General features: G+C 41.0%; 2 protein-coding genes across 8 annotated transcripts in view; one reads left to right on the top strand and one right to left on the bottom strand.

The window, feature by feature from the left end:
• LOC307016736 (ETS-related transcription factor Elf-2-like) overlaps nt 1-8,191 on the top strand; it is a 36,658-nt gene extending 28,467 nt beyond the window's left edge. For 3 of the 4 annotated variants that reach the window (XM_079646013.1, XM_079646014.1, XM_079646016.1), the window contains 6 exons: nt 1,938-2,120; nt 2,330-2,416; nt 4,400-4,595; nt 5,055-5,465; nt 5,558-5,729; nt 6,275-8,191. In XM_079646013.1, the coding sequence (XP_079502139.1) occupies nt 1,938-2,120; nt 2,330-2,416; nt 4,400-4,595; nt 5,055-5,465; nt 5,558-5,729; nt 6,275-6,844 (1,619 nt within the window). In that variant the 3' untranslated portion in view covers nt 6,845-8,191. The remainder of the gene's footprint in view (nt 1-1,937; nt 2,121-2,329; nt 2,417-4,399; nt 4,596-5,054; nt 5,466-5,557; nt 5,730-6,274) is intronic. The other variant, XM_079646015.1, reaches the window with a different exon arrangement.
• A 2,483-nt stretch (nt 8,192-10,674) lies between these two features.
• Nucleotides 10,675-12,115, bottom strand: part of LOC307016752 (nocturnin-like) — a 28,998-nt gene continuing 27,557 nt past the window's right edge. For all 4 annotated transcript variants that reach the window (XM_079646052.1, XM_079646051.1, XM_079646050.1 and 1 more), the window contains one exon: nt 10,675-11,793. In XM_079646052.1, the coding sequence (XP_079502178.1) occupies nt 11,272-11,793 (522 nt within the window). In that variant the 3' untranslated portion in view covers nt 10,675-11,271. The remainder of the gene's footprint in view (nt 11,794-12,115) is intronic.

Below are 12,115 nucleotides of genomic sequence, written 5' to 3'. Positions count from 1 at the left end.
TCAAAATGCACCAGATTGATGCATTTAACTCCAAAATCTTACCGGGGGAGCATGCCCCCAGACCCCACAAGAGGATTTGAAGTCCACCCCCACTTAAAATCACATGGATAGGTTCCTAAATACTAGGCCTGTCACGATAATTAATTGTGTTGGACGATAAATTTTTCTGGAAATTATTGCGATAAACGATAATATTGTCGGCACCGTTTTAAGACCATTTTAGACATAATGATAATATATAATAATATTTCAAGTACATCCTTTCAAACATAACTTTTTATTGAACATTCAAAATTGCAAATGAAATTAAAATTTTTATTGAAATTAAAATATATAAATTATATATAATAAATAAAACCAATTAATTAAATTATAATAAATTAATTAAATCACACACAACCAAAACAATAAATTAAATAGAGTCAGGCTGGAAAACAGAGCTCTCTCTCTCATATATATATATATATATATATATATATATATATATATATATATATATATATATATATATATATATATATATATATATATATATATATATATATATATATATGAGATCACACATTATCTCACAAGCAAAAAAAAACTCCTTAAAACAACAGTCAAGTGTACAGTCCACTGTCAAAGACCCAGATGCCTCAACAGGCCATATCCAAATCTGTTTTTCTAAGTTTTCGAGCAAGGAACACCAACATGTTTGCATTGTCAGGCGGGGGCTCTCCATCTCCAGCTACCGTGTTTGCTCCCAGCTGGAAAAACGGAATGGGGTGGTTGTGTTTTAGGTGGTTTAAAATGCGTGGTATTGCCTGCTTTTGTCGCTACCTTTTTTAAACCAATGCGACACACCGCCCGGCTCATTCAAGTCCGTAGGTTCTCCTCGTTGATTTGGTTTGAATCCAAAATACTGCCACACCAGAGAATCGAGATGTGTAGTCAGGTTTTGTAACCAATTCCATTTCACTTTAAATTCCCCGCGAGTAAGTCACACGTTGTCTCCCGCTTGTCGCTATATTATTAATTTGGCTGCTACGCTGCTGCACGTGCACGCGGAGTGTCATGACCTGGCTGTGTGTCAGCCCCGCCCCTCACAGCGCGCCTGGCAGCCACAGCGCTCCAGGCTAAAATGCTGGTCACATCTTTATGTAAACGGAAATTTATCGAGCTCAGAAAAGTTATCGAGTCCATTTTTATTTATCGTACGATAAGTCAATTTATCGATTATCGCGACAGGCCTACTAAATACATTTACCATTTATTTATTTTTAAATAGTAACCCAGGTCCATATGTTTATTTGTGGGTAGTAGATCTAAACTATAGGGCTATCACTATGGGCAGCAACACTGTAAATATTGACAAATAAATCCAGCAAAATGGCACAAAAAAAAACTGGTAGTGGCCTGGCTGGGTGTATAATTTCCTGCCTGACTTATTGTCTCAGTCCGGCCCTGGCTTTACCCGTTCGCTCTGCCATCGCGGGAAGGGTCTGCTAACAAGCGACCAACAGAAAGGTTAATGTTAATATTGTTGTTACACGTCACCTCACCGCCGTGGCTTCACCCAGCAGCTTCTACTGAAGCCAGTCCCCAACTCCGGGGACTTCCGGCCGGGGACTTCGGGTGGCAGTATACGCCGTGAAGTTGTTTGCGGCCTACCAGTAAACCCAAAGCAGAAGAAGAAGTGACGTCAGCGGCTCATTTGCCTAATCCTCCCTCAGGGACTTATTCCGGTGTGAACGCGATCTGCTCTTTAGTTCTGGGAACTAAGTACGGCAAAGTATTTGGTGTGAAAGCGCCTATTGACATTTTTTGCCAGTGAAATAATAATAATAATGCTTCTTGACCTCTTATATGATCATTAATCAAACTGGTTATTAAAGCATCATAATGTTGCCTCAATGCATAATTCATAGATTCTCCCCATTATATCCTCGTACCAGACTCTTACGTCCGGCCTTGCATCGTCACGCCAGACTTCCTTCACGCTGCCATGCGTCCAGACATGATTACAGAGACAGAGGTGGAGATATCCACGGAGGAGTGTTGCGAGGACGAGGACGAGGAGATGGTCACCCTGCTGGAAGAACCAGAGCCAGGACACGAGCCTGTCAGGAAGAGGAGGGGTAAGACATGTAGAGCTTGTGGTTGCAAAATACTACAAAGGTTTGTAAAACAACTGGCCGCTCTGTCACAAGCTAGGCTGCAAACCTCAAGCCAAAACATTGAGTTTGATTATAGTTATTAAGTAGTAAACCTTTGGGTATATATTCACTAATCAGGGACTCCATTTAAGCAAACGATTAAGCCCTATTTCAAATGTTTCTTGTAACAGCTGGACGGAAGCCAAAGACACATCAGTCAGCTATATCCGATGGCTCCCTGGACCTCGGCATCAAGAAGAAACCAAGAGAAGGGAAAGGTAACTTACATTTAATTTAAATTCATTTCTTTACAAGTACAATAATGAGACATTATGGAGATGTGTGAAATGGGACACCCAGATGATCTATGCAAAGCTTTAGAATAAGAGTTCAGAGACAAAACAGAACAATATATCTTACTAGTATTGGAGAGGGTTCATAAACATTACAAGCTTAAAAAAACAAAAAACATTAATTTAATTGGTTTGAAATAGATAAGATATAATAAACACAATATATGAAAATGAGAAAATTAGGGGTGCACCGAATGGGAAATTCTTGGCCGAAACCGATACCGAAAATAGGAAACAGTTGGCCGAAAACCGAATGCCGAAAGGCCGAAAATGATTAATAGAAATATATATATATATATATAATGTTTACATTTTTTACCAATGTTGTTCAGCTGCCTGATTATGGAAAAATAAATGATTATGGCAAAACTTAACTTAAATAATAATCACTATTATGGGTCCATAAAACATTTATTCAGCACTTTTGAATGCATACAGTACATTAAATCCAAGTCAAGTGCATTTTCTTTTCTCTGTAGGATAACTACAACAAAGTGCATTCAGAACAAAGCCAAGGTGCTTTAAAACTGCATAAACATCTAGGCCAGTAGGCCTACAACAAAATAGTGTAAATAAAGACTGTAACAGCCAGGCCTTCAACAACAACAAATGCACCTATAAGTGCATGCATACAAATGTGCAAACTGGATAAATCCACATGAATGTAACTATTTACAAATGAAATTACAATTGAATTTCAAGAATCTGTAAATAAGGCTGTCTGTCCTCATAAGCAAAGTAGTAAACATTGTATAAAGATACATAAAGTGAAAACTGGATACAAAATCCACAATCAAGCGTCTTTGAGCACCTGTAAAAGCGCTAACAAATGAAATCTATTATTATTATTATTATTATTAATCAATTACAAATTAAATTACAATTTCAAGAATCTGCAAATAAGGTGGTCTGTCCTCATGAGCAATGTAAACGACATTGTATCATTTAGATACCGAAAGTACAATATATTGAACACTGTGCTGCTGTCATTTCCCACTAATGATAACCTGAGATGGTGAATTATAACTCACAATGAAAATTGTTCAGGAAAGTGGGTATAGAGTAGACATCTAGAACTAGATAAACTTATGATAAGCCAGCCTTGTCTACTTATTAAGGAAAAGTGGGAGGTTATTTTTAATGAACATTAGCTTCTCTGCTTTATCAGCCATAAGTCTGTTCCTCTTCTCATCAAGCACATGAGAGGCAGCGCTGAACAGTCTCTCGCTGTCAGTGCTTGTGATTTGATCTTACTCCGCATATTTGTCCGGGTGTTTTGATTTCAAGTGGTGGAGTAATCCCGAAGTGGTGAAAGTCTTTGCAGTTACACCCCCTCGAGAAATGTCAGCTGAACACGTTTTACAAATCGCAATCCGCGCCTCTTTCTCTGATATTTTTAAATATCTCCAAGCGGCAGACATGTTGGCTGTGAGCCAGCCGCGAGCATGGTCGCGCGCCGTGCTTCTCGCCGCGTTTTGATTACGTCATCACAACAACACGTACCAACGTAACCCTGTTCTCTGACATTCGGTGATATTTTTTCGGTGCCGAATATTCGGTGCATCCCTAGAGAAAATAATGGTATAAATTAAAGAGACCCCTTTCCTGTAGTGTGTTCTTGTATAGGTTTCTGTGCCTGTAAATGGTCTCCAAAGAGTACAATCCGAAAGTTCCCTGCACAAAACACATTTAAACCTGAAAATGAGAATAATATGTCCTCTTTAAATGCAGTTCAGAGTAGAGTAACTTGTTTGTCCCAGGCCATTTCGTATTTTCAAGCTTCAACATATCAACAAATGCTGTTTTAAGCACTGTTTAAGTCAGACACCAGAATTATTTTTGCCAGTAGCATTTGTAGAGCACAGATACATTTTGGTTTTCAGTGCATTGAATTAGCTTGCTTTCCAGCAGGAAGCACCACCTACCTCTGGGAGTTCCTGCTGGACCTCCTCCAGGACAAGAACACCTGCCCCCGCTACATCAAGTGGACCCAGAGGGAGAAGGGCATCTTCAAACTGGTGGACTCCAAGGCCGTCTCCAAGCTGTGGGGCAAACACAAGAACAAGCCGGACATGAACTACGAGACCATGGGGCGGGCTCTCAGGTGAGCGTGTGCATAAATACTAAAACTGTAACGTGCTTTAAACGATTGAACTTACATTTGCAAATTACTTTAGATACATTTAATTGAAAAAAGCCCAATGAACTGACTGGCAGACTGCAAAATTCAAAGACCAATGTTCAGTTTTATAACGCAGTTTTATGCCACTGATATAGTATTGTACTAATACAAATAAATAATATTATATTGGTATAATAATGCAAGTAAACCTTTTCAAGAGCAATGCACTTTTTAGTTTTTTTTTTCATTATAAACCACGACCGCGATAAACCATCCCAATTGACTGCACATTTTTTAAATCTTAGATCTTAATGTGATTAATCTTGATTCATTGTTTTAATGGATTGACGTCCCTAAGAAATATGTAGTTTGCCAGAGCTGTAAGGTGCTGGAATAGACTTGTAACTCCTGATTCCCCCCCCCCCCCCCCCCCCCCCTCAGATATTACTACCAGCGCGGCATCCTGGCCAAGGTGGAGGGCCAGCGGCTGGTGTACCAGTTCAAAGACATGCCCAAAAACATCGTGATCATCGACGACGACAAGGCAGACCTGCCTTCCCCCGAGGACCTGATGGACTCTGAGACCGTGTCCTACGAGCGCGTGCCCCCCCCCTCAGACATGCTGCTGCACGCCTCCGAGCTGACGTCCTCCAAGAAGCCCAACATCCTGCGGGGCGCCAATAGGGCCAACGTTGTCCACGCCACTGTCACCACGGGCAACAAGGCCATGACGGGAGGTGCTGCAGCCATGGTAACGGGCTTACAGAGGATAATGTCCATGTCAGGAGCGTCGGACAGGAGTCAGACGCAGCACTCTCACACGGCCATCATCCCCACGGCAACCGGGCCCAGGTGAGACTTCTGCGGAGATATGCTAACGTGCCAATGCTACATCTTCTCCCAGGATTCACTTCTGACTGTTCCCCCTTTCCTTTGGTTCACAGGACTGTGCGAGTGGCGATGCAGATGCCTGTAGTCATGACGACATCAATGGGTCAGAAGATCTCCACGGTTGCCGTGCAGCAGCAGACAGGAATGACGGGGCCAGCAAGACACACCACCCTTCTCACCAACTCCTCCGCCCTCGCTGCCGGGAACACCAACTCACAGCAGAAGGTGTGTGGAGAGCATTATATATGTTAATACATTTTGGAGAAAAAAATGTTAAGTATTTTTTTTTATCCATTTCAAATATTCCAACCATCCATCCTTTTTCTGTCGCCCATGTTAACTTACTTTGATTACATTTGAAATAATAATAAATACATCTAGCCCATATCAACAGTACTATATAATTGGAGAGATATATATATTATATTGGGATTTTTAAACTGGCATTGTACTGCATTTTATGTGCTAACATTGTTGGTTTTTAATCTTTTTTTATGTTTAAGACAAGTTAACTAGAAGTGCAAGGACTAGTTGATGGAAAAGTAATCTGCACATTTCTTTTAAATAATTGGTTAATGGTTAGAGTAATTCCTCATGCAACAATTCTAGAAAATGCCACTTTTAGCCTCTGAATGTTTATGATGATATAATGAAAATGTCCTGCCTATCCCTGTTGAAACCAGATATCACCTTGTACTTTGAGCAACTTTTTGATAGGCTCAAGGATTAATCTAGAAGATAAAACATCATGCTGTTTTCTGTTTGTGTAGGTTGTGATCCAGACCATCCCCACCATGGTCCCGGCCACAGCAGAGAACGGGGACAAGATCACCGTCCAACTGGCCAAGATCATCACCATCCCCGCCCACCAGCTAGCTCAGTGCCACCTCCAGACCTCCAGCGGCTCCCACAAGCCTGGCATGGGGGGCCCCCCGGGGGGCCTCAGCCTCCTCGGGAGCCCCCTCACGGTGCGGGCCCTCGGGCCGGTCAGCGTGGGCCCGGGGACGCAGGTGATGAGGCTCACCGTGCCGACGCAGGGGCAGCAACAGACTCTGGTGGTTTCGCAGGCGGGCAGCGCGGGCGGGGTGGTGACATTATCGACGTCCAATCACACGATGACGACGCAGCCTCGGATCATAAGCGGCATCTTTAACGGGTCGGAGCTGGTGATCGGAGCGCCGGGGGGTGGGGGCGTCACCATGGAGAAGCTGAAGGCTGCTGGAGTCCACATCCAAGCGCTCGCTGTCCAGCAGAACCACGCCAAGTCGGACGGCGTGGAGATGGTCGTCCAACTGGACACCCCCGACGTGACGATAAAGACTGAAGAGATCGAGTGCTGAAACATTTCAGAGTTATTTTGACGTTGATTTTAATCTTGTAATAACCAGCAGCCGTCTGAGAGACTTTTAAAGACTCCTAAAGGCCAGTTTTTTAGTCCCAAAACACGTCTTCACCTTTTATCCCCCAAACTTTACCGATTGCAAATCCCCCGGCACCTCTCCAATTGTCTCTGCATCATAGGAACGCACACAGACTTTAAAAGGGACTTGTTGGATAAAAGGTAAACGGGACCAACCTCGATCACTACAACGTATGCCTTTCCAAACGGATCGCTGTCACTGACTGCAATTGGGAACCTTGAAAATAAGTAGAAACACTACATATGGAGGCAAATAATTACCGCTAACCAAAATGTGAACTTTGAAATCACAGTAAAACACAGTGAAGGGTGTAATAAAACCTTTGTGGAGACCATGTGTTTATACTTCTGCCTCTACTGATGTTAAACAACCAGCAAACTTCCTTTTTCTTTTTGTTAAATACTTCTATCACTGTGCAGAAGTGTGGGTGGTGCTACTATTGCTAACAGCGAGACAGAAGGCAGAGCTGCGATGAGCTCTAAGAAGGAACAATATCAGACAAAGTGGTCATGTATGTACATATTTAAATATATATCTACTATATTCAGTTTACGGAGCTAAAGTTAACAGAACCGCCTTAGATTTAAATGTTTTCTTTTTCATTTAACGTCTGAACAATAAGCTGTTTTTTTGTGTGTTTTGATACCTTGTACCAAGCACAGTATTATTCAAACTAAGAAGAACTAGTATTAATATTAGTTCTGTCACTATCAGGCTGTTACACGCTCATATTGGTTGAAACGACAACATGTTGTCGAACAGTGTGTCCTCCAGCATCTAGGGACATCTCTAGACTTGAATTTCACATTTATTCGACAAAAGCTCGGATATTTCTAAAAAAATTGACAAATGTTTCCTCTTTTTACAAACCGTACTATCTGGCTGCACGGAAATGCGACTCAGTGCTGATGCATGATGCCATGTCTTTTAAAAAGATCACCCAAAAAGTATCAAGAAGGAATTAAAATAATGATTAAAGACAGACATTGGAAATCAAAATATGTAAAATTTATATATAGGAAACCACTGTGGATCCCAGGTCACTTAAAACAGAGGGTCAATTTGCCAGCACACTTTTTTTACTGCCCTTTTTGGTCCAGCCCCTACATTTCATTTTTATTTGTATGTACAGAGAGAAAGCTGTTTGTTCAGACTGAACCGTTTGTATATTCAACATTTTGAAGTATATTCTATTTTGTTGTACTCTTGTTTCAAAGTGTATTAAAGTAGATTTTACTGAAATATAAAAAGACATTTGAAACCTAACTCCAGTTGTTTCCATTGTGGTGTTATTGATTTGTTACTTGTTAGAATCTTTTATCCAAAGCGACTTACATACTCAATAGTGTAGGCAATCCCGACAGGAGCAATTTGGGGTGAAGTGTCTCAGGGACACAACGACATGCTGACTGCAGAGGGGTTTGAACCTGTGATTTATTTATTTTTTCATTATGTGTGTGTGTGCTTTTGATCTACACAGGGTAATGTCATCCATCCCTGTAAATATCAACAATAGTTTAAAGAGGCCCTTTTATCCTTTTGGGAAACCCCTTCCCTTTCCTGTAGCGTGTGATATGTTTGTGTGCATGTAAATGGTCTGCAAAGGCTAACATTCCCAAGTTCCCTCCAGAGGGACTTTCTCTCCCGAACAAACTTGGTATTGGAAATGGATTGAAAAGGCCTTTCAATTTGCGGGATTACAAGTATGAATCTGCGTTATTTTAAATTGAGCACACAGTTGTGGTCAAAAGTTGAAATGCAAATGTTAGAAAAAAACTGTTTTTAAATCAGTTTACAAATAATTCCTTAACTCTTGTTGCTGTAACTTTGACACAAACATTTATGAATTGTTTTTCTTCTAGGAATATGATATGGCTGTTCTAAACATGTCCATCATATACATTACTCAATATTAATATTTTGATTGCATTTCCGCCATACACATGGTTCTGGTTAAATACAAATCTTCTTGACAGAATTATTGCAGTTCAACTGAATTTGTCCGGGGAGAGAAACTTCCTCTGGAGGGAACTTTGGGATTTCAGCCTTTGCAGACCATTTACATGGTAAACCTATATTACACACTTCAGGAAAGGGAAACCCAAAAAGCACAATTGGGCCTCTTTAAAATATATATAATAGTACAGTAAATATGTGATCCAATCATTCCATTTAAAAAAGTAACATAAGTTGGTCCATATTCTTAACTTAACGTAAACCTCGCAGTTTGATATCAGTGTTTCTTATAAACTGTAGGGGCAGGGGAAAAGGTTAAGGCAGGTAATTTAGATTCAAATGAAAATCTATGATGCATCCTTGCAACGGTTTGGGGGTGTGGTTTCTGCAAGCCTCATTTGCAGATTCACCTGTCGCGGCGCGCCCAGAGGCTTTTTAGTGGGCGCGTCACCGGGATGCCAGGGGTGGTTCTCACGGGAGGAGGAAGCATGTGTGCGGGTATTCAAGTTTTCCTCAGCAAGTATACATATGTTAAATGCAACGGGGGGAAATAACTGAAAATAATCATATGGGAATATTGCATCGACCTGGAAGCACGTCACCTTGGAGAGGACGCGCACAGAGAGAAAGAGAGATTCTCTCCAACGCATGGTGAGATCGCTCCTTTGTGCTTCGCGGATCGTCCTGTTTCCTTTTTTGTGGATTATAGCCTAAATAGGCACTACAAAAATTTCTGTTGTTGACGCCGACGGTCGCAGGAGCAACAGCCTTTTTTTGTGTTTCAATGAACTATGGTCTGGATTAAACCAAAAGACAATTTCAGTGTATAGTGAGTGGACGTTTTGTTTGGCTCAAACTGTGAATACAGTACAATTGAATAACGCAGGAAACCTGTCTTTGTTTATTTTTTTGAATGTATGCAGATAGCCTGTAGTTAATATATTTCCGTGGGGACTATTTTGGGGGGGAAGCAGATTATCCGTTTATTATTTCTGTTTACCTTTTCATAATATTATTTCCTTCAAGAACCCCTTGTGCGTTTAAATTAACACAACTATTTTATATAGTTGATCGTTACAACCTTATACCACACCTGTACAGTATAATATCTAAACTGATTAAAGTAAAAGAACAGTGTGGAAGTGACATTTCTGAAAAAGTGTTGTACTGTGTCGTCTTATCTGATATGTTTTAAATGCTATACTGTCCTTTTTGACATACAATTTGTAGTTTAAAAAAAATATTTATCGACATACTATGTCGTTTTTTCTGATATTTTCTAAACACGTTTTTTTTTGTTGAAAATGTTGACATACTATACTACATTTTGACATACTACACTATGTATTTTATTTTTGCATAATTTCGACATACAATTGTCGTTTTTTGGCATATTTTGACATACTATACAAATTATTTTCTTTCATATTTCCGTCATACTATACGCGTTGAAAATTATTAGAAACTCAAAACGTGGAGAACTAAAACCTGAACAATCTGCTTTAAGAATCACTGAATGATTGGGGTGAACATCCCTTTAATTAATTAATTACCCAGTGATAGGCAAGCCAACCAGACAGAGGCAGATTGGGGAGACGAGTAATCAACATAACACTATTCTGCAAAGAAACATCCTCAAGAAAACGTTATTGTCACTCTGTAGTACAATGGCAGTGTGAAACACAACATTTACAAATTTGTAGTGTTTTGTTAGGAATGACACAATATGAGATTTTCACTACACAATTATCGTGGGCAAAATATCATATATTATAAAAATAAAACAAGCAAAGTCCTCTTTACATTTTATTGTATTTTCGGTAATGAAGTTACAGTCCTTTGTGTGTGACAGTTTCAATACCCGGCTCTTTAAATCCACATGTGGAAGTGTCCTTGGGCCCCAAATCCCCCCAAGATATAGCCATCGGTGTGTGGCTAGATCTACCATTATTGTGTGAATGGGTAGTGTTAAAGCGCATTGAGTGGTAGGAGGACTATAAAGGCACAATATAAATGCAAGAACAATCACCATCCAATACTATTTAAATATCACCGCTATCGTCAATACTGGTACATTTTTTAATTTGTGTTTCAGTACTGATGAAGGTCCAGATCAGTAACCTGGTGCAGATATCGCATAGTGTTACACTTTGGGGAGGTAGATTTGCATCTTCATTTTTTTGCAGTGTATATCTCCGCAACATCTGCGTGTAAAGTGATCAGACTTTTCAATTCCAGTTGCATTTCCCAACCTCCCCTCTAGTTCTCTGTGTCCCGTCTCCATCATCGCTCCCACATGGCGTCACATCCTGAACCTTTCTTGTTGAGAGAAGCCAACCAGGAGCCACAGTTTCTCTTCTCAGTGTCGTCCCTTCATCTTCTGCTTCACCTCACTCCTTCTCCTTAAAGCTGAAGTCAGAAACCAGAGAGAGATGGTCGGATGGATAGCTAAAGGACGGAAGCCTGTTGGGCCCAATCTGTTCCTCTGTGGGCATGTCCAAAACTGCGTCCACACTCAGTGTGTCCCGACTGTACCAGATGTAGTCGAGGGTTGAGCAGCACTCACCCGTAGGACGGATCTTCCACGTTGTGTACTCCGGCTCAGTGGAACCGTCCTCACTGAGCCTCTTGTAGGCGGAGTCCAAACCAAGAGGCGATGCGGCGAAACGTCGGTACACCTCCTCAGTCGGGATGGCGTTGAAATCTCCACATATGAGCAGAGGAATGTCCAGAGTCTGGGCGCCTGCAGAGTCAAGGGCGTGTTTCTGGACCAGAGTCTGGAGGTGTCTCAGCAGGTCGGAGCCCTGCGCGCTGCGGAGCCACTCCCAGCCGGAGCGAGCCTTCAGGTGGGTCACCGCCACGCACACACATCTCCCCAAGCTACGGCAGCGCAGCATCGTTACCACGGCGACCTGCGGTAAGAGAGGGCAGTTATTTTATTTCTAAGATAAACATAAAATATAATAAATATAACCATATCATAAATACATAAACCAGCCAACCCAAACCAAAACAACAAGAAACTGCAGCATAAATAAAATAAAGTTTCCCTTTCCTGTAGTGTGTTAGAAAGGTTTCTGTGCATGTAAATGGTCTGCAAAGGCTAAAATCCTACAGCTCCCTCCAGAGGGAGTTTCTCTATGGGATTAGTTTTGTATCATAAAGATAAAGCAACACTTTCTCAGAATAAAGCAAAACTATGAGTTTAAAAGAGAAAAAAAACTGAGTCAAGTA

This window comes from Notothenia rossii, assembly GCF_949606895.1.
Source record: "Notothenia rossii genome assembly, chromosome: 1".
In the NCBI taxonomy this organism is placed as follows: domain Eukaryota; kingdom Metazoa; phylum Chordata; class Actinopteri; order Perciformes; family Nototheniidae; genus Notothenia; species Notothenia rossii.
This window is presented reverse-complemented; position numbering and strand designations above follow the sequence as displayed.